The 23,092-nt window shown below is 39.2% G+C and overlaps 1 protein-coding gene and 1 long non-coding RNA gene across 6 annotated transcripts in view; one reads left to right on the top strand and one right to left on the bottom strand.

The window, feature by feature from the left end:
* The window catches only part of NR2F2 (nuclear receptor subfamily 2 group F member 2), a 12,031-nt gene extending 2,527 nt beyond the window's left edge, over nt 1-9,504 (bottom strand). Inside the window, exons 1-2 of one of the 3 annotated variants that reach the window (XM_024206760.2) lie at nt 8,913-9,504; nt 1,035-1,562 (exon numbers count right to left, since the gene is read on the bottom strand). In XM_024206760.2, the coding sequence (XP_024062528.1) occupies nt 1,035-1,562; nt 8,913-8,955 (571 nt within the window). In that variant the 5' untranslated portion in view covers nt 8,956-9,504. Of the gene's footprint in view, nt 1-1,034; nt 1,584-3,069; nt 4,279-8,912 lie in introns of those variants that run through there. The other 2 variants (XM_024206758.3, XM_024206759.3) reach the window with 2 other exon arrangements.
* The window catches only part of LOC112111365, a 29,323-nt gene continuing 14,394 nt past the window's right edge, over nt 8,164-23,092 (top strand). For 2 of the 3 annotated variants that reach the window (XR_003369642.2, XR_003369640.2), the window contains exons 1-2: nt 8,164-8,317; nt 15,827-15,875. This is a non-coding gene — a long non-coding RNA (uncharacterized LOC112111365). The remainder of the gene's footprint in view (nt 8,318-15,826; nt 15,876-23,092) is intronic. The other variant, XR_003369641.2, reaches the window with a different exon arrangement.

Raw genomic sequence — 23,092 nt, 5'->3', positions numbered from 1 at the left:
ATATATATATATATATATATATATATACACACACACACACACATATATATATATATATATAGCCTCCAGAGTTAAAATCAAGTCTATTACTCACACAGGTTAAACTACGGTGCAAGTTAATTAGATTTCACAATGCATTCAATTATTGTTTTATAACTCATATACTATTTATATGCTGAAAAAGTTGGCACGTATTTTCTACTTTTAATTATCTAAGAAACACCTTACTGCTTTGATTATTTCCTTCCAGAGAGAGGCATAGCTGTGTAACCATCGAATTAAATTTTTAAGCCCCAGCTAAGAATCCTCTCCTGTTACTTTTCATATTATTACTATGTACGTACTGGAGAATTATCTTTCACAAACCGGTACTTACTTTGGACCATACAACTCCTGCCGGGTATAACTGCAAACTTTTCCCCTTAGATCAAATGATACAGAACTGCTCATTGCCACATTCTATTTAACTCCGAGACAGCTCTTCGGGAAATTTGATTTATTTTATTTTATGGGATAGAAACGAATGTATTTTAAATTCAGCTTTGCATGCTTAACTTTTTTTTAATTCACTTTTTAATCTCGCAGGACTGCTTTTGTTGTTGTTGTTTTGCGGTTGCCCATAAAATGATCCTTCTTTTTTTAAAGTGGTTTCAGGGATGGGAAGACTTGCATTTAACAACATCAGACAGCTTGTGCTGCTGTTCGGATTGGTGTCGTTAAATGCCAGAGCTATACGGTTAAATCAAATATTATTTTCACTAGGGAAGGCAGAGGCTCACATGGCTTATTGGTGCTCAAAAGTCCCCCCTCCATCATTGTTAAAACTATTTGAAGGCTCCCTGTAAGGGTGCTTATAGGCCAGGCCTTCCTTGGAGAAACACATCCCATTTTTCTAAAAGGACACATGTAGCAATGATTCTGGTGGGGTTTCCAGCTTCTTACACTTTGCCAGAGTGAACCCATTTCAAAGGGGCGGCTGGGGAGGGGAAGGGAGGGCATGGGAGGGGGGAAGAGTGCAAATAAATGCTGCCTACCTGAGGTGAAGAGGACTATGGCCTTTAAACAGCTATATTCTGCAGAGTCGACATGCAATGCTTTCAGTTTTTCTACTTGCTCTTGGAAGATTCGTATGTGGTCCATAAAGGCGACCACTCGGTCAGCAGACATCGGCGAAGCGTGGAGACCAGCAGCGGCCAGGAGAGGAGCAACGTGGAGGGGCATGGAGCACTGGGCAGCGTTGAGCACAAATAACTCGCTCCAGGTCAGCCTGAGGAGGGCCACCTGGTCTGTGATCTGGAGGTCTGGGAAGAAGGGGATATTCCTGGCCCACTCCACCGCACTGAAGAGCATCCTGGCTGCCAGTTCACAAATGTTCTCGATGCCCATGATGTTGTTGGGTTGCATGCATTGACTGCCAAAGCGGGAGGTTGGGTAAGGTTCTGCTCGCAGAAGAAGGGAGATATATCCGGATAGGTAGGAATGGCAGTTGAGAGGGTCCCCATTTGTCAAGGCGAACTGACCATGAGTTGGCTGTGTGGGTGGCATTCTGCCCCTCTGGACGGCTGCAGTAAATAAAGAAGAAACTACAGCAATTAATACCTGAATTGCTACGATCCTTTTCCAATCAAGTTCTGCTTTGTGTGTGACCCTGGGTAAAGGCATCTTCGGGGGGACATGCATTTCCCGGACAGAGTTCAGCCTGGGTCTGGTTTAGGGCTCTGCAGTTCCTGATTAAAGTAAAGGCAGCAATAAAAGCTAAGCAAGGCTCTGTACATGCCTCAGGGCTGCTGCTCTGAACTGCTTTAAGGACACTACGGATCCTCAGTTCCTAAACACACAAGAATTCACCCCCCCCGCCTCCTCATATGTACCGAACGTGTGTGTGTGTGTGTGTGTGTGTGGGGGGGGGGGATTCCTCTTCATTACAGCTGATATTGCTTATTGATTGAGGTCTGCAGGGCGGGGAGGGTGCAGACACCTTTCAAAACACAAAGTGCTCGTCCCAGACAGCATTTATTGACTATTCAACAATCCTTTAAAAAGGTAAAATTCCCCTGCAACAGAGACGGGTAGATACAGCCACGCGACGGGCGAGGGTTATTATTTAAAAGCACCTTTATCAGCTGCTCATGGAAAGTGGGCCTTTCATTTTGTTAATAAATTTACATGGTGACAGCGAGAGAAAAGGAGAGGGAAAGGGAATAATAGCCAGAGATGGAGAAAGAAGGGAGAGTGGCTGAAATGTGCGGGGCTTAGATTTGTTATTTAGCAGATAACAAGGTTAGTTACTCTTGCAGACACACAAAGACAAGCCTGGCAGTCCAAAGCCCCCCTAACCCTTAACCTACATGGCAGCGTCCAGACACAGAACACGCCATTGCAAAACTGGAGGCTGAGATTTCTCGTCTAATTTTATATCACAAAGACTCGATTTGCACGGATCAAACCCCCTCAGCTACTTATTTCTTTCTCCCATCTCCTGTCCCTTTTACCACATTCTCGCTGTCTCTCCTGGGGGGGTGGGGAAGATAATTACAATACTAAAAAGACGGGGTTATTTTTAAAAATCAGACTGAGAATCCATAGTGGAATTCAGAAGAACCCTGCAGTAATGCGAGTTACATTGCTACAGTAATTCGAACCTCCTGTGTAAGGGTGGGTGATGGGGGTAGGTATTCATCTATCTATAAATTCACACACACACGATTTGGGGGGAAGGAGGGGGTAATGCTGAACATGCAGGAGGAAACATTAAAAAAGTAACCACGCCTCAGAATAATCATCTCCCTCCTTAAACAGCTGAACCTAAAATATCCACTTCCAATGAACCTCCATCAGCCAAATCACACACATCAATGAGGAGGGCAGGAGAAAGCAGGCAAGTCCCCCTCCCCTCAACATCTCTTTCTGAATTAAGGGGAAGTTTATCTCACTCGCTGTTTATTGTTGATTTGGCTTTTTTTTTCCCCCTTAAAAAAAAAAAACCTGATTTGTTTGAAGGGGAGAAAAGAAAAACAGAAAAGCAAAATGCAGTGACTGAAAATTGGAAAACAAATGAAATCCCAATACCTTCCCGTCTCATGCCAACTTTGAGGCATTTTTTGAGCCGGCAGTACTGACACTGATTGCGGTGGTGCTGGTCAATGGGACAGTTCCTGTTGGCACGACAAGTATAGCTCAGGTTCCTCCTGACACTCCGCTTGAAGAAACTCTTGCAACCCTCGCAGGTAAATTGGCCATAATGTTTGCCACTAGACTTGTCCCCACAAACCACACATTCAATGTGCTGCTGCTGTTGCTGCTTGTCTCCTCCTTGGCTCTGCTGGCTTGGCTGGTTGGTCTGGGCTGGAGTGCTGGGGGGCCCTCCTTGTCCCGGGGTTTGTGGTGTGTGAGGGGCCCCAGCTGGTGGTCCTTGCACTGGAGGGGCTTGAGCAGGCTGAGTTCCCTGAGCTCCGGGTACATCGTCCTGGGGGTCTCGCCACGCACCAACTACCATTGCCATATCTATTGGACACCGTTTCCAAACTTCCTGTTCCCCCTTTATTTTTAAAGTTTGTTTGCTTTGCTTTCAGATCAGCTTTGCAGCAGTTTCTCTCTTTTTTTCCCCTTAAAAAAGGAGAAAAGGGGGGTTGGGGGGGACAGAAAAAAATGCCAGCGAAGGCGGAGGACGAGGGGTGTTGGGGGGGGGCAGATTGCGAGTCGATTGTCTGGCTTAAAGACAGAAAAGTAAGGGGGTGGTAGGGGTAGGGGGGAGAGAGAGAGAGAGAGAGGAAAAAATCTCTTCGAAGATCTCCCTCTCTCTCTCTCTTAAAGCTGATCTGCTGCAGAGGAGTTGAAGGAGGAGAGGCGAGTGTCGGGGGGCCAGGTCCAGGGAAGCTCACAGTCAGCCATTCAGGAAAGCCATCAAAATAAGAACGGAGAAAAGGTTAAAGATTACACACAAGGCTTGCAAAGGAAAAAAAAAAATTGCACCACTAAAAAGACTTTTCTCGGCGCAGAAAGCGGAGGGGTTCGCTGTAGTTTTTTGAAGTCCAGGTTGTGGAAACATCAACCGAGCTCGGCTTCGCTTTTTTTTTTCTCTCTTTCTTTCCGCTGCTTCTTTCTCTCTCTCTCTTTTTTCCCCCCCTTTTCTTTATTTTGCTGCTGCTTCTCCTCCTCCGGCTGCCGCCGCTGTTGCCGCCGCCGCTGCTCGCTGCCTTGTGCCGCGTCTCCTTCTTTGCAAGTGGGGCTCTTAGCGCAGTTGGTTCACACAACACATGGGGTGGAGGGGGGGGGGGGGGGGGGGGGGGGGGAGGGGGGAGGTGAAGGGAAAGAGTCAACTCTCCAGCTTAGCGCTCAGCCAGTGATAATGATAAAAGAGGAGAGCAGGAGGAGGAAGAGGAGGAGGGAAAGACGGATCACAACCTAGAACACAGCATCATTCTTCATGCAAAAAAAAAAAAAGCAAGACAAGAAGAGGGACAATCAACCCCCCCCCCCCCAAAGAAAAAAAAAAAAAAAAAAAAAAAAAAAAAAAGGCACCAAAAAAAAAAAAGGCAAAAGAAAAAGAACTGAGAATCAAAGTGATCAAATATGCTAAGAAGGGGGGTTAGGAAGTGAAGGCGATTGATAGGAGCGGGGCTGGCAGAGTGGTGAGTGCTTTCTCTGCGATCAGCTCGCTGAGCTCGCTATATAGTGAACTTTGACACGACTGCTGCAACTTAGCACACGTTACCATGGCGACCGCTCGCCTTATAAGGCAACAGACTGTGTTTGACTGGTCAAAAGCGCCCGGACCGCCCCTCGCCTCTCATTGGACCGCTCAGCCTTGTGCTGGCTGGCATGGCTGCCAAAGCGGGCTGCCCGGTCCTAAAGGGAGAACGGTTCTCGGACAGCTTTGAACGGAGGTGGGGGATGATTTTTTTTTTAAAAATATGATCGTTATGATTCTATCTTTGCACTTTCCCTTTGCCTTAGTTGCAGGATCTTTCAAAAGAATGGGGGGAAATAAGGCTGGAGACCCAGATAAATATCCATGGCAAAATGAGACTGAAATAGTCTTTGTAGATCTCAGACTTTATTAACTCTTTGATCAGGCACGAGGAAAAAAAAAATCTGATCTTCTCATCACCTGTAAGCAAGAGAGTTACATTACATTTTCCTGTTCCCTATTGTGGTGATAATGTCATAAAATAAATTCCTAATGGATTTTTTTTCCGGGGGGGGGGGGGGGGAAAAAAAAACAGTTTCTATGCTAAATAAGGTGATCGGATGCAATTCTTATAACTCAAAAATTGGGGAAGGAGTGCTTTCAGAATTGATATTCTTCAGTGATTACCTTCTCCTTTTTAGGGTTAAAGTTTCGCAGGTATGTAGATTTAACTTTTTAATTGCTCAATCCGCGAAGAGGATGCTGACAAAAAGATAACTGTGTCATTCAGATGCTGCAGTTAAAAGACATTATCATAAACCTTATTCAACATCATTTAAAAAACCTCTAAAATGGAGTTAGCTGTAAACTATAATTTCAGTATATGCAACCCTAGCTAATTATTGTGAATGATTATTTGCAAAGGTAGAGATACCTGTATTCATACCATACACATTAGTGAAATGTCTGTGTGTATGCTACATATATATTAGATATACATCTATCAATGTATATAGACAGAGACATCAGTGAATATGGTACTTGATCACAGAATAGTTGAGTATAGACTTCATTGTTTCTTGACTGCGCTGGCATTTCAAGAACCATTCTTTTCATCAAACACCCAAACATAAATTGGAAATAATTACCATACAAATACACACCACACATGTCTGAATATCTATATATGTGAACACATACCCACACATTTATTCTGAGTTGCATAGTGTTTACAGCAATAGCAATGATTTAATCAAGTACAGCATATCTTACATTCATTGAGTATGTTGGAAAAATTCAGTGCTGTTTTCCAGAATATGAATTTCTTTTCTTTGATCAGAAACCTAGGCGGGTTGGTCATAACGCAATGCATTTCTAGCTATTCAACTTTATTCTTTTTGTTTTTGGCTAAGCAGAAATTCACGGATAACATACAGGGATGCGGTAGCATTGTGACTCGGTAGCACAATCTCTGTACTATATATGGAGCAACTCTAAATAGGTAACCGATCTAAGTACACAGGGACAATTGTTTATATCCTATTGAACCTGGGTACTAAGCACCATAACGGAGATAGTTAGTTTATTTCCTATTGAATAGCTGCAGCAAGCACCAGAACAGACAAACGCATGGATAGCTAGAAATTAATTTTAAAATACATAGATAAATGGACAGGCAGACAGTTACTTCTATACAAATATACACATACATATATACACAAGTCTGAGATAGGGACTTATACACATATAGTCAAACTAAGTAGAAACATGGGGACCCAGATGCATACAAACTATATACAGGATTCATTGCTGCAGCTTTCCCCCTCCACACACACTTTTTCATGTTGCCACATGCACACCCCTTCTGCCGTAGAAATAATATATGTCTCTAAAGCCGCAGGTGCTGAGATGATTGGAAAGTTGTAAAAAGCACCTAGATTTGACACTGTCCTGTTTATAAACCTGGAATATAATAAGATTCCACCAACAAAGATGCGCGCCTGGTCAATTTCAAAGGCAGGCTGTAGAATTCCAATTGATCATGATGTAGCAATATAAACCCTTAACTTAAATAGTGATCGAGGGGGAGATAGAAAGAAAGAGGTTGGGGGAAGGGACCTTTTACGGTTAAAATGTGGAGAGCTGCCTTATGATTTCCAAATAACTCAGACATTAGGGGGTCACACATTTTAGTTGAGACTATAAAACGTAGTTGTTGACTGTAGTTTATGTGGCATGTCTTGGAAAAGGTTTCCTCTCTCAAATCTTATAAAGTATACAGGGATAATTCATCATCTAAAAACATGAACATCTTAACAAATGCAGAAAGAGCGTTTATTTTTTTAACAGCGTCCACATTATGAATAGTTTGAATATGTGATCTACCTAGATATCCTTAAAAGCTCCAGTATATTCGGATTACTCAAACCATAATGAAGAATGCCCCAGTTTAACTATTTGCTCTTCGAGGGATACGACAATACAACTGTCTATTAGGTGGTTTCCTGTTTATTTGAAAACACCCCTGCGATATAGGCGGATGTAGAATAGATGAATATAATGATGAACTGCAGCTAATTTTGCTGAATAATATTTGAAAAATGAGCGTATCGCTGATAGATGAAGATTCTAAAATGTCCTTATGGGAGCTGAGTCACAATAGAACAGTCATATTTTGAAAGTAGGCTTGTATTATTAATTATTATTATTATTATTTATTATTATTTACAAAAAGAATAAATCCCTCCCGCCATTTTACTGCAGATGTAAATGTATTTTAATGAACGGGGGGCGGAAAGCTTTATTTTATTAAAATAAAGTTTGGGTTAGCGTCCGTGTAAATCTTTAGGAAAGAGGGGGAGATCTGTTTTTCTGGCAGAAACTTGCCTAATAGTCCTCTAATTCTGTATAGATTAAATCGCAATAGGAATACAGCATCGAACAAATACCGAGTTTCACTCTGAACTCAGTGGAAAGCAGTTATGCCTAACAGAATGCAATGAATCCCTCTTCTCCCTGAATGTAGTATGTGTGTGTTTTTCTCTTCCACCACACTGAAGTTCCATGAATAGGGAAAGTGGCTCCTATTGTGTGACTCTGAACTTCCAAGTCAATGCAATTTTTAACCACTGGCTTGTGGTACTTTGAAAATCACCAGGAGCTGTCAGAGTTGGGTCCTCTGAAAAATTTACAGTGCTAAATCAGAGCATATGCTGTGAGAGAGGGGGAAAAATTGCTTAAGATTCGAGCAAGTACAGTATCTGTCTGCCCCCTAGTGTAAGTCTCTTATCTGCCTAAAATTCAACTTTAAAAGAAAAGGATCTCTTAAAGGGAAACGACTTTTGGCTCACGTATGCATACGAGAATGAAACTTCTGTGCATTTTAATCTGATTAATTCCAAAGGATTTAAAATTAATTGGCTTGGACACTCCTAGACGGACAGTTAGATTTCTGCATCAGGGTTTCTCCAAGCCCTGTGTTGAATAGGTATTTTTAAGCGGAGGGGGGGGACGGGACGGGACGGGACTGGTTTGTGATTTTTTTTTTAAATGAGAAGCCATGCCTCTCATGCTTTTGTCAGAATAGAGCAGTTTTGCTGCTTAAAGTCAGATCTGCACCTTTTGCAATAAAGAAGGATAAATCTTTGCCTTAAACTGCAGACCCGCTGCCAACCGCACCTTCCGATGGTGAGTATATATTCCTGCTTCTTACCATTGTACTTGCTTAAACAGAAATTGTTCCTGGTGGGAGAAAGATGGGTTCTCAGCGCTACACATTCAACACCGACCTTTCTCAAAATAATAATAATAGTAATAATAATAATTAATCAAAAATGCTGCCAACTTCCCACGATTACAAAATTCCGTGCAGAATCCCTAGCACTAAAGTAGGAGACTTGGTTCCCCTGCATCCTTAATAATCAGTTACTATAACAAAGTAGAATTAGTCAGTTACTATAACAAAGTCCCCTTTCAGAAGAGCTATTCGTTCTTCACTCTTGTTTGAAATGACTTTGATGCACGTTTGTATATTAGCTTTTGAATCTGATTTGGGTCGTTTTGTTTATTTTTACTAAAGGACGTGATAACTGATGGTGCTGTAATTGCAGACACTGGGTCTCTTCCCTCTCCTCCCCCCACCCCTTCGAGCAACCCACGTAACCTTAGAAACGATAGTTTAATACGTAAGTTATCTAACAATTGTTTTCTTAAGAGAAACACAAGATCACAACACATTAAAAAAAAAGAGTGAAAAAGAAGAAGAAACTATAAGTAAACATACCAAAACCATATTTGCCTTGTTCAAGGTCCCAAATCGCTTGCATCTTCTTTTTCTACCTCTCCTTTAGTTTGGCAGGTGAAACAAACAACCAAAAAAACCGCTGTTTGCCCCCCTGAAAAGATGTGCGTTGGGTAATTAAAGAGAATCTCCTTCTTGGTGTTTATCTAAGCGATTGTGCAAACTGATAAAAAAAAAAGTAAATAAATAAATAAAAGAAAAAGAGGCTACAAGCTTCGGGGGGTGGGGAGGAGAGAAAGAAGCGAGGTGAAGGGAATAGATCTCCCCCAGCCTAAAGGGAAGTGCTTTCCGTGTGTTATTAGCGTTCAGCCTTGGGGGGGAAAAAACAACAACTGAACACTCACTCTAACTTTGCACAGACGGGGTTTGAGGGAGAGCTTTGTACATAGCTGCTTAGGAATGTGCGCCTCGCCTTTAAGAAGAAAAAAAAAAAAAAAACCCACCCAAACCCAAGGTAGGAGATGTCTTTGAGTGATCCTTGTCTCTCATCTCATTCCTTAGAAGGAAGAGCGTCTTGCTACACCTTGTTTGGAGCTGAAAAGACCCGAGACTTAAAAACCAAACCAAAACAAAGGGGAAAAAACCCCCCCAAACCCACAGCCCCCCTCGTCCAGCCGGAAACAATATAGATAACTAAGAGTGAAATCTCCTAACTTAGTGAGTGTTGTGGTCGGATGTGTGCACCCGATTTCAAACCCGCCAAGAGAAAAAACCGCAAACAACTGCAGGCGAGCGATCAACACATGCACAGAAAGGGGATTGGGGCGGGGGGAGGACGAAGAGATAGTGTCCTGTTTAGGGTCGGTAGGGAACGCAAGCACACGCGAAAGCAAGCTGGAAAAGAATCGGAGCTAACCGGGAATCTCTCTCTCTCTCTGCCCCTGAGATCCCAGCTAGAAGGAGTTACTCCACAATTTTTTTTTCCATTTTAAAATAAATAAGTCCATCCATAAAACCCGCTGGAATGATCATCGCTGTGCTAATTAAAACCCTCAGAAAGACATTTCCCCAGCCCGTCACAAACATGGCAACTTTAGAAATGCAAAGCGCGGCTTGGGGGGGTTTAATTTGTTAATTTTTTAAAATGTGAGGATCCTGTTGCAAACCTGCTATTACGCCCATCCCCGACCCACTAAAACAGTCCTTCCTCCTTTCCTAATCAACGAGACGCTAGCGCAGGGAGAGTTTGGGACAATTTGGAATACATTATGCTGCGATTGGCAGTCTGGTACAGTTTTAAACTTAATGGATTCCTGCTTCTTCCTTTTTGTTTTAAGAAAAGAATGAGGGGGGAGGGGGAGTCGAGGGGGAGGGGCACACACGGCTCTTTTATTTTAGGAAGCTGTTATGGTAAGAAGTGTGTCAAACTTGACAAATGGAAAAACCATTCTTCCACTCTTACTTGTCTTTGCCTTAAAACAGGAATTAAGTTAACCACAGTTCTGAATGTTAATTGCATGTTTACTGAGCTAATGAAAATTACAAATGGGTTTTAGCACCTCAAACAATGATGAAAAAACGATGAAGGCAACTATCATCACAGCCTTGGGGGTGGGGGGAGGGAGCGGGAAGGAATAAAAGCACAATATTGACCAGAAGGGTAAATCTTTTAACTGTTCATTACTACCCTAACTCTGGTCTACACAAGTTGCCACTCCTGTTAAGTCTGATCAGTACATGGGAGATGGAGACACAGCCCCGTTGAATGAATTTTTATTATTGCCAGAGGGACATTCAGATCCCCCCCCCCATGCTGTCCTCCCTCCTCTGCAAAATAAACCCCTTACGGGTGAGAATTCCTAAGGTGTGCTGACAAGCATATGATACATAGTAAAGTAATTTCCTCTCTTAGCCCACGCCTCCCCCTCCCCACACACTATCTTCCCCAAATGTTCCTTTTCTATCAATCCCAACGGCTGGGAGGGAGAGGGGCAGAGGAAGGGAGAATTAACCCTCCCCCCGGTTTATCCTTGCAATCCAAGGAGGAAAGGATGACCTAATAATTCAGTTTTATGATAACAATTTTCATGCTTGAAAACAAACTGCCCAATGAAACCTAAAGGAAACAAGGAAGAGAGAGATAGATTGTGGACTATACCTTTAAGGATTCTCCCCCCCCACCCCAAGGTGCTGTATGGAGGGGATTTAATTAAATCGGCTAAAGATGTTTTAAATCTAAAATAAAAAATAATTCCAGGGAGACGTTTTCCCTCTGGTGTGCAGCTCAGCGTTTGAAAACTTTGGCCCAAATTGTAGTGATAGCCGCAACTCTGCTCTCCAGGGGTCAGAGGTGAGGGCTATTTTAACCCTAAAAGCCTGCGAATGACCAAGGTTGAAACTAGGCTTGCATAATTACCTCCACTCATTCCAGGGGCATTCCTGCAGAAGAAATGTTAGACGCTGGGTAAGAATATCTCGGGGTTGATCATTTTTTTAAAAATAACAGCAATATCAAGGAATTTCTCAAAGTGCTCCATTTGCTTGTGGGATTGGAGCCTTCTTTTTTTTTTTTTTTTTTTTTGCAAGCATTCCCAAGGCGCTAGGTCTTTGTCTTAGAAGGAATGGAGTGTCTGAATGGTGTGAAAGGGACAGAGAGGGTCGCTTCAAATCGATTTTACTTGTCCTCTCTGTCTTTTCGGATCAACGCCCTTCAATGGACACATAGGTGCTCTTTCAACCAAAAACTTGTGCAACATTTTCTGCCTGTATTGGTGCTAAATACAATAAATGCTGGGCAGATTTTTTTTCTTCTTTCCAAAGCAGAAAGCACCCTAATTAAATTGTTTTATATGGACAGTCAAGACAGACCAATTAAGTATGCATTAGTATAAAGATATATTCTGGAGATAATCGCTCTATACAAGATGTGTAAAGTTTCTCCGGCAAGGAGGGTGTAACACCTTTTGATATGGATCCCCCCTCTCACCCCTAGTCGTCTCCTTTACCTGAATAAGGCACTGGATAAATTAGTTAAAAGCCATTAGGTAAAGTGGTTTATAAACAAAGTTAACAGGTGGATGTACTCGTTTGTATAGTAGAATATTTAATTGTAGTACACATACATAATATACAGCTATATATTCATGTTATATATATTATATATATATAACATGAATATATAACTCTATATTATATATGTGCAGTATGTGTACTACAATTATATATATATAAATGCAGGTAATATTCAGCTAATATAGAGACAGATGACTAAATACACACATATAATAAAATATATAGCTGTGTATAAAATATGGATCATATAAACACACATGCTAAATATAATACATGAATACATATATATAATTATATATTCATGTATTATATTTTATACACACGTGCATACACATACACCTGTCTATACACCAGTATAAACACTGACACATATTATATACTGATTTAATCATTTACAATAGAAAATATTTCACATTCCAGGCACGGGCTTTCCCTGGGAAGAAATAAGAGATCAGAAGAAGCACTCATGAACTCCTCTTTCTGGCCATTTTAGTATCTTAGAGAAATCTCTCTAACGTGGATAGTTATAGAAAATGGGGTTTAAGATCTAGTCCGTTGTTAATTGTTTTAAAGGCAGTTTCCATATTCCAGCCCTCACTCATTTTAACCTATTAAAGGGGGTTGGGGGGGACATAGCCTCAGATTGCTAGGAGAAGAAGCGTATGGATGGATGTGAAGTTCTTGAGGCACCTTGTATTCCCAGGCACTTCCGAACAAACACGCTGAGCATGACTTTGCTAGAGAGTGAAACCCTTACAGCAAGAGATCCTGATTCCTGCACAAGTGGGACTGAGGAAACAGACCCCCTCACCTACGTTCCCCCTCACTCGACATTGCATTGTAAAGCGAGGAGAGAGAAAAAAGAGGGGGTACAGAAAGGCAAATGGAGTGTGTCTGGTGGCTTGCTCGAGATTCATTTTACAGCTGCACTTTGAAAGGGTTTAGAACATCACAGGGAGATAGGAGATATGGTGATGCGTAGGTAGTTTAATGTCAAAGTAAACCGGTTGAGAACAGACAATTTAAAACCCTGTATTTCTCTCTTTACTGGGTACATTCGAGGACAAATCATAACATACTGTAGGAGAGGCAAAGACCTCATCTAAAGGAGCTCTCAGCAAGTCTCCTCCCGGACAAAAGTCCACCTCCTGTTGGGCTGGGTATTGATCAGGAGAGGAGCTGAAGATGTCACCACACTAAATATTTACTGATCACACACAAATAGCCGGGACTTGAACGATTTTCTCCTGTGAGGAGAGTAGAGAGAGAAGGGTAAATCATTTTATTAGTGTGTATAAAGCAAAGAGCACACTCTGGCTTGGAGTGTTTTAAGATGTGTCTTCAGCTGGATGAAAAGAGTTAGGGAAATCGATATCAAGTGATTAGGCGACCCAGTAGTGTCAAAGAGAGAGGCTGTGAATTTCATGGATTTGGTTATACCGGGATGGGGAAAAGAGAAAAAAAAAAATATCGGGAGATTAAAGGGAGGAATCCATTGTAGCAGAACCAATGAAAAAATAATACCTAATCAGCCCGAAGAAGGTAAGAAGAAGAATAAAGACCCACATTTCTAAAATGATGCCATCAGCTAGGCAGTGGAATCAGGAACACCCATGAAATAGACAAATAGGAGGAGAAAAGAAATTCTATAAGGAAAATACAATTAGGAGAAGGACATAAAAGTTTTCCCCACCCACATGTAAAGCAATGACTAAAACACTGAGAAAATGGTGACAAAAGACATTCAGCGAGAATAAAAAGGAGAGGGTTGGAGTAAATGATGGTCAGATTTTGAGATCAAGTTGAAGGGACTTCAGTTCTCTATCTCCATCAGGCAGGAATGTCTTTAATAACAGCAGCTACAGGAAATTCATCTCTGTTGTGAGATTTTAAATCAAGTTTGTTTCCACCCCCTAAAATAAACGCGGTGAATAAAATAGATTTTAGTGTTTAACCACATCGTGTTATGCTGTAATAACAGCTCTTCTAGTATATAATCTACAGATTACTGCTTTTCTAAGGTAACCACAAATGGCATCAAAAGCAGTACTTCTGAAAAATGACAACATGATTAAACTCCGCTCTACACGTAGTATTTTAATTTGGATGGGGATTTTAATGCAGGATCTTCAATTCCAGCAGTTTTTAAAGGACTATTCAATTCTGTCTCAGGTATAAGAATATCAATTTATGCGTGGTGGTAGGTTATATACAACTCTGCTTCAGACAGACATGGTAAATAGCAAAGTATACAAAGCTAGAAATCGACAATGACTCTGCCAATCAACCTTAAGGTAGACTATTTAAAGAGCCCGGTGAATTTTTGCATAGAATAAATGGTATTTTCGCGATATTAAAGGAACTAGCTGCAGGGTATATCTTTTCTTTGGGGGAAAAACCCAAATAGGGTGTCACTGAATAGAACTAAGTCAATACGACCGAGGGAAAGTTTTAGAAGCAGCTCGAATGATGCTATTTTCTGAGAAGGATGAAGGGATCTTAAACTAGGAATCTAAGAGCAGGACTGATGGGAAAATGGCTTTTCACTTCTCCAAGTGCTAATTTTGCAAGCACTGACGTTAGAAACAGCTACAAATAGGCAACTGGTTACTAATATCTAAGAAGTGGCCGAGAATATGGCTTTTCATTCCTTTGTATGCCCTTAAACGAAACGCTATTTTCGCCCTAAATAAATGGCTGCTGCTGTTATAGGTCTTGGGGGGTGGGATGGGAGAAAGGGGGGGGGGAGAGAGAGGGGTATATTAGATGAATTTCATGTAAGGCTATGGGGTTCATACTGCCCTGTTGGATCACTAATGCAACAGGAACCCCCAGGATAGACACAGCCTAATTAACAGTTTTCCATAGCTGAAGCGATTTTTAAGAATCCCAGTGGATTAGACCAATATGTTCAGGTGTGAGGCCAGGAGGGCCTATAACGCCTCCCACTATAATCTTATAACCTCTTTACCTAATTCCTTAGATTGCAGATAGGAAGAGCCTGACCCTCGAGGTCGTAAAGAGCTTGGTTTCATTAACCCTTCCCGCTCCAGCACAGAACCAAGGTTAACTACGCTAATCTAGAGGGTGTATGTGTGTGTGTGTGTGTGTGAGAGAGAGAGAGATGCTAGGGAAGAAAGGAGATTGCATTAGATGCAGTGTGGCTGCAAGGTTTAAGAACTCTGTTCCTTCCTATTCCTTTTCTCTCTAATACGAAGGGAAATGGAAATGGAAAGAGAACTGTCTTGCCTGCTTATGTGTACATATATACATATGCTATACATACACATGCATAAAACTTATAAATATATGCACACTTTTGCAAAACAATATTTTTGATTGACTTCATTGCAGATTTTCTTTTCCACTACTTTTAAAACGTGGAGTAAATGAAAATATTCTAAAAATGTCAGATATTGCAAAAAGTATACTTACCAGCCCCCAAACATTCACTTTAGATTCCTCTCCATAGTCAAATTATAACTTTTAAAGAAGAAATTTAGAAATAATTCTCAAAGTATATTTGCCTGCTAGCACACCTGGCTGATATTTTAATAGGTAGTTGCAGTGTATTGATTCAAGATGAATCACTGATGTTGAAAGTTAATAACTCTCAAATTGTATCTACATGCCTATATATATATATATATATTTACACACACAGAATAACACTGTAGAAATTTGTATTTTTGCTTCACATTCTCTGTTCTTAAATCTTTTTAACATGATATTGAATTGTATCTTTGAATTCTATCAAACTACTTTTTAAGCAATTAAATTGTTTGCAGGTTTCTATGTCTTTCACACAATATTTGTCATATACAAATCTTCACTTATACATTTGAATTGTTTGTTTGTTTGTTTGCTTGTTTCCTTTTTCCCAGTATGAAGATAGAAATATGTTAACTATTGAGGTAGGTGGCAACATTTTGGGTGAGTATGTTTAAATATGATCTCTGCGTACATTTATTTTATTTTCAAATTAACAAGATAACTGGAATAGCAAAGAATATGAATGATAACTGTAATATGTTCCGGTCTATTTAACAAGCTCTGATTTTAGAATATAACTATATTTTAATCCATCATTCTGCTAAACAAAAATTTAAAAAAATGTAACCCCCCCAATAATAGTAATCATTACCTTCTATTTTTACTTGTCTTCCTTTCAACAGACCTAATAATGAAGACTTTCTAGTGGCTTGTGATTTTTAAGAGACAAGTCCAAAAATAATTAGCAGAATCTTAGGCAGTTGAAAGTAGGAAATCATATACATTTTAAGTATTCAGCTTTAAAAATAGCATTCTTATCAAATATAAAAAGGAAAACTGAGCGACATTCATTTTTATTTATAAAAATTCTAAGGTTTTTTTAGGTTTTTGGGTTTTTTTTTAAAGCAGAAACAGATTATTTAGGGAAGCAGTTACCACATTCTAGGGCCTGCATTAGGCGTTACATAAATAGAAATACAGCTATCAGAAATATCCAATAAGCCTAGACAGGGACAGAAGATGTACACACATAAGCACAGCTGAACAACATAACATGAATTTAGGAGATTTTTTATCAATTGCATATTTATAGCCTCTTAATTAAAACTCCCCCTCCTCTTAAAGGCTGAAGCTTTCTTGGAAATATTTTAAATGCATATTTTAGACTGTGTTCTGAACTGAATTAAGATGAGCTATTTTACACAATAGTGAAATCCTTCTCTGTACTGAGTGTTTAAGAATCAACTGCCTATCAATCTAGGTATACATTTCTTCACATTTGCTCCCTTATTTTTGCAGACACTATTTAAAATGGTGCTAGTTTTGTATGAAAATATGATTACTATTTATAAGAAATTAATTAGTCTTATAAAAAAAATCCTATGTGTTTGAGGTAAATTGGACGAGATTTTATCATGTTAAAGAATTAAACTAAACTGAAAATATTAAAGCAAGGGGATACTAGCAAACAGTGAAAAATGGAAGGTGTGGCCTTTCGTGACAAGCTTGCCTTATATCTAGTGCCAGGAAGAACAAATTTTAAAAACTAGGACCAGTTTTAGGTTTAAATAGGAAACAATTACATACAACTTTATTTCCGGCTACAGTATTTAATTTGATCTAAGTATTGTCTGATAATGAAATAACCCTATTTTGGATTTTAAATATATTGGTGCTTATAAAAAATGTTATGGTTTCAATCATATCCTAATCTTAAATATACTTAAGTATTCAACCTTCTCCGGACACAGACCAGGTAGCTGAAGTCAGTGGAGTTATTTCAGTCCCTATATTTACCCCTTTATATTATAGTATATTTTGTTACTAAATCTAAGAAGTCTTGCTACAGAGTGGGAAAATAAATTCATAAATCGAGTGAGATCATTTTCAACACTAGCAATTTTTTGTTATGCCAAATACAGTTATTTACTTCAGCCATTCTTTACACTTATATTCAGCAAACATCTCTGATAGTGACTTGCAAATGCCATTTTGGCACTTTTAAACCTTGTGAAGTTCTTCACTTAAACATTAATCATTTTGACGACACTGATCAGTTAACCTCTCCTATGTGTTTCAGATCCAGTTGCGGTGCTTCATAGGGAGATGAAATTGTCATCCCAAATAGTAGAACCTGAGAACTGGGTTGCTTTAGAATGAGAGGGGATTCTTTTTTTTTTTTTTTTAAACCCACCCATAATAGTATGGCATGTCATACACCAATAAAACAGTTTTGATAACATTGCTCATGGGCTTCTCTACTACATAAAGTTTTCTTAATAATAAACAAGAAACTTTATCCCAGCTAAATTAAAATAGGGCAGATGTTGGGTATGGTTCAGATTATCCAGCCTTTCACCTCTTTGCCTTTGGCACAAAGGTGTCTGACTTTGTCTTCATACTATGTCTGTTTCTAACTCTAAGGTGGTATTCCTTCCTTAGCTTTCTACTTTTATTTTATGTTATTTTACTGTCTAAAATTCAAAGTATTAATTCAATAACAAACATTCTACTTTTTGGATTGCTAGACCCAGTTAGTGAGGATAAAAGTAATGGATCTGTTAGCTTAAAAGAAAAGTAGGAGCAGTAGAAGCTGTTCTTAGATAGCTCAGTTCTGGATTGGTGGTAGATAACTTTATATTATGATGATAGCGGCTTCAGTACAACTGGCTTCCAAGGCCTGAGACCTTTAAATTGTTCCCTTGCAGCATGTGTTCTAAAGGTTACAAATGCAAAAGGTCCCACCACTAGAGATATTTAAAACTAGATTAGACAAAGCCCGAAGAAATATAGTTTAGTAAACAATCCTGAACAGACAGGGGTGGGGACTAGATCATCAAACAAGCCTTTTCCATCAACTGTTTACAAATCATGACTATTAAATTTCAATGCCAGTACAATGTTCTGAAGAAAGGGTACAGTTTTGTCCATTTGAAATAACTAAGTTTAGGCGGATATAAGGCACAAATGGAGAGAGTTGCCAAAGTTGATGTTTGGTATAGTTTTGCATGTTAGAGTTTATAAAGGCTTGGCACTATATGAAAAACTCTCAGTGCTTTGCAGCTGATGATGACTTGACACTCAGCTTAGTAAACAACTGTTGAAGGTTAATCAGGATTCTTTTCTGAACTGGATATTTAGAAGCAGGAAAAGTGAAAGCTGTTTCTTCCCCGGCCCCCCTTCTCTTTTCCAAGGCATTGCTAACTTTTATGATTTTTTTCCTCCTCTTTTACTATCTGTCTTTGTGCCTCAGGGCCAGTGAAAGAACACTGCAGATTCTAGATTGCTTTCAGAGTTTGCCTTTGCTGATGATGGATTACCATGTCAATTTAAACGGCATAGGATTAATTTGTTTCAATGATTTCTCTTTAGGCTGAATGCCAGCCTTTTTTCTATCTCTCCCCTTGCTCTTCAGAATGATAATAATAATAAAACCTTTAAAACAAAACAAAACAAAACAAAAAACCCTATCCATATCCCACTTTAAAGAGACAATAATAGAAATAGACAAGTTAGGTGTAATGTTGCAACAGAGTTATAGGTTTGAGTGTTTTTATCTCATTCTAAAAGGCTGAAGCATACAGTCAGTCACATTAAAATGAAATTGGATCCAACGTTTATTCAATAAATACTTGTCTTGTAGGTAATCCAGAGCAGAGTGCTTTTGACACATAAGGACTTAATTTGTCTTGGATAACAAGTTATTAATATGGCACATTTAAACTTGCCACCTACAATAAGGTCATTTAGATCTATAACATGACTCACAGGATGATTTTAGAGAACTTCATAGAAGCGAGAAACAAAGTCTGAGACTCTGTCTTACTTCTAGAATGCAGCTACACATTTATTCATTTTACTCATTGTTTGGATCTTTTAAGGAGAAAGTTCACTACAAGATTTTTGTGGAAACTGAAGCAGCTACTTAGAGATCAATATGATACATCAAAATTAGGAAAGTATCTCCAGCTTTTCTTTTAAAACATAACTGAAATGTCCATGTGGAGTAAGTGACTGGGTTTTTTTAAATGAATAATCTTGAAAGCTGTGCTGCCTCTGCTAACAAACTCATTGCAGGTTTGAAAGTGAAGCTAACGACATTCGGTTTGGAGGGGAAATTCACATACATTTTGCATATACTTTGTCCATGTGGTTTGCAAATTACTTTTCTTTTAATAACAAGTGAGCATAATCCACCCATAAATGTTATTGCTCTAATTTGACTGTGCAATGTTTGTTCATGTATTAGCTGTACATGTAAAGAGAGGTGTGCTATATGGTTGTGATCTGTACATAGCTGAGCACACACGGATGCTTTTGGGATTGTATTAGATTTCAAAACCAAAGTGCTGTGCAATGAACTGTTTAAAAAATTGGTAACCTGGAAAAAGAATAAACTCGATTTCACTCCTTCCTTTCTCCAGGCCTAATAACGCCTGTAAGAGTTGCATTATGACAGATATATTTTGCCTTGTGGGCATGCTATACAGAAGACATGTTTTCAGCCAGTATCTCTAGTTCCACAGTAACTGTGAACTGTATTATGCTGTTTTAAAAGTTAAAGTTTTTGGTTGCTCTCAACATAGTATATTTTGTTTCTATAAGAAATAAAATCTCCGTTTAAGCTCTTTGTGGGAAAAAGGATATTACACATAAGTTGAAAAATGCAGGCAAGAAAGGCTAATTGAATGAAAAGAGAGAATTAGGTTAAAAAATAGAGTGCAATCTAGTATCACATTTTCACTAGTGTAACCTGAAATGAAGGTGTCTCAAAGTCCCTAGTGATGCCAGAGTGTTTAGATGTTGGGCACAGATGGAGACACCTATTGAAATGTGTCTGAAGAAGATTAATAGGACTTGTCAGTGTTGGGAAAGCACTGCTTTGCTGTAAATTTCTACTAGCACAAGATGAATTACCGATGAATGCTCAGTTATCAACCCCATCACTATCATTCGACACTAAATCAAATTGAGCAGTTATCTACAATCAGAAAATTTCTTTTAAAAATAGGCATACACCTTTAGGCTGGAACTCTTTAATAAAAGCACCCCGTAAAACAATACTCTCTGTGTTTTGTGTGTCTCTTCACTAAAGGATATATTTTAAAGTTCTCACACAAAAGGCTTCTTTTAAATAATGAACTCCAAGTGCTGTGTAAAATTGGGCTTGTCAAATAACAGAAGAAGGTATTCATAAAATATCAGCTTCATCATATAACATCTTTACTAAGGGCCTGATCCAAAATCTACTAAAGTTAATGGGAGTCTTTCTATTAAGTTCAGTAAGCTTTGGATCAGGTCCTGTATTTCTGACACAAGGATTTTTTTTCCTGGTGATAATACATAAGTTCCCCTACCTTGGAAGACCATGTATCCCAGCCAATTTTAATGCAGAATAGTGATCAAGACTCAGAATATAATAAATAATAATGATAAGAATTAATAAGATAATTAATGATAATAAAGAACATATTTAGGAAAAGGCAGCGTAATACAATGAAATGCGTGTTGAATGACTGAAAAGCATTTTGAGTAAGAATTTTTCCTTTCATCCTTTACTGAAGGGATAACTACAATGAAAATTTACCAGCAAAGGGACCAAATCTACTAGATCTGCCTTTACCATCTTGATTATTACAATGAAACAATATATTTTTGATTCAGTTCTGAAAAATTTCTTCCCTTTACCCAGGGATAGTAATAATTTTGCCCAGCTGATTTATTCTAACATGTTTCTAAAAAGTCAGCTCCCCCGGCACCTTTTCATTATTATTATAGATAAGAAGAGTCACTTGTGTTTAAGGTGGAATGCCAAGGAATTTTCCCTCATCTGATCTATGTTCCCAAGCAAGGGCATAATTCCCATTATGCAGAATCAGGACCTACCTATGCAAATTTTAATAATCATCCAATAACTTCTCAGCCAAGGCATATATCCCTCTTTCCCCTGCTACCTTATCTTACCTGTAGTTTACATCACCTTTTACTAAACATATTACATGCCATTTACTATGGGCTGCAGCTGGAAAGCCTTTGTGTTTCCCACCCCAGAGCCCCTCACTGACCACCTACAAAATTAATTGGATAAGTAGTAATAGTGGTTTACTTGTTTATGTTCAAATTCTGATTTTCATGAACTTAAGGCCAGATCCTCAATTAGTGTAAATTGGTGACTTTTAATGGAGTTAGTAGCTGATTTACAGCATCTGTTTCTTCTAATTAAACCCTTTAAAAATTATTCCCTGAAATTAGTTGGAGGGGAAGATCCTTTAAATATGTTGGTATTATGTAGAGTATCATTGCAATCTCTAACTTTTCAGCAGGAAACATGCAAAGAGAATATGAATAAAGTTCAGTGCAGTGAGAAGCTAGCTAGAGAGCAGCATTGGAGAATTATGAACTACTGAGCATAATCCATAAACTCCATTTGGTTACTATAATACTCCAATCTGTATTTATTACCAACCCACTCTGATGCTTATACAACTAAATTTGCTAGATTTATACACTCTAATGGTTCCACAATGGGAAAAACCTGTGTTCTTTATCTTTCCTTTCCTGTCCCAAATAACTCCTTCCATATACACTCTAGGCTTTTCTAGACCTTGTCTGGGTTTAATCACAGGCTGCGGGACAAAATGTGCATTATTAAGAAATATAAATATTTTCAGAAGCAATCAAAGGGTTGAAAGATTGATTCGGCATGTAGATTGGATTTAATTCGAAGCAGCTTTGTTCTAATGAGGACTACTGGGATACAAAGACAGCAGCCGGTTATGGCCACCAGTTGGGAACTTTGATTCATTACAATAACCTGTCAAGAATTTCAGCTAATCGCTAGGTACTAAGAAACACAGTTCTGGGGTAGCTGGAGGTCTATTGTTTTCAACCTCTCCCTCCAGAGAACAGATTTACATTTCATATTATCTGTTTTACAGCAATGACAATTATGTCTAATTTCTTGCTGCATATGGGGCCAAATCCTGCAGTCTCTTACGCAGGCAAAACTCCTGTTGATTTCAATCTGAGTTTTGCCTAAGTATGGAAAGACTTGGCCATCAATGAGAACTGAGTCAGTCATAAATCAGCATAACTACGTTGAATTAAATGGATCTGCACCAATTTACACTGTCTGAGGATCGGGCCTGGTTAGTTTAACAGTGACTTTCATAGCAGCCTTTTGGGTCAAATTCTGCTACCCTTACTCATGTAAGCAAATGGGACTATTCAAGGAGGAAGGTGCTACTCAATGTGAGTAAGAGTGGAGAGATCTAGCTCTTTGTTGGTCTAGAAGCTTGTGTATTATTATTTCTGTCCCAACAGAAATTAAACGCCAACAGGGGAAACATAGAAAACCCAGTAAAAATTGATAAGAACCATCATTAACAAATTTATTGCTTTTCCTTTAGACTTTAAAATATATTAGGAAAACTCCTTCGGTGCACAGGGGTAATATGTCACAGGTACTATTCACTTGGGGAATGCAGGACTCTGACAGCTTTACTAAATGTACTGCATACAGTTAGAATCACAATACATACAGGATCAAACACTGACTAGTTCTTCCCCCCACCATCACTTTGTCCACGCAGGCTGAGAAAGCTTGATTTCTCTGAACTGTTTCACCCATCCACAGCTGGAATTCCAAAGTGAAATGA

Source organism: Terrapene carolina, unplaced genomic scaffold (assembly GCF_002925995.2).
Source record: "Terrapene carolina triunguis isolate 2854851 unplaced genomic scaffold, T_m_triunguis-2.0 Scaffold67, whole genome shotgun sequence".
Classification (NCBI taxonomy): Eukaryota; Metazoa; Chordata; order Testudines; family Emydidae; genus Terrapene; species Terrapene triunguis.
This window is presented reverse-complemented; position numbering and strand designations above follow the sequence as displayed.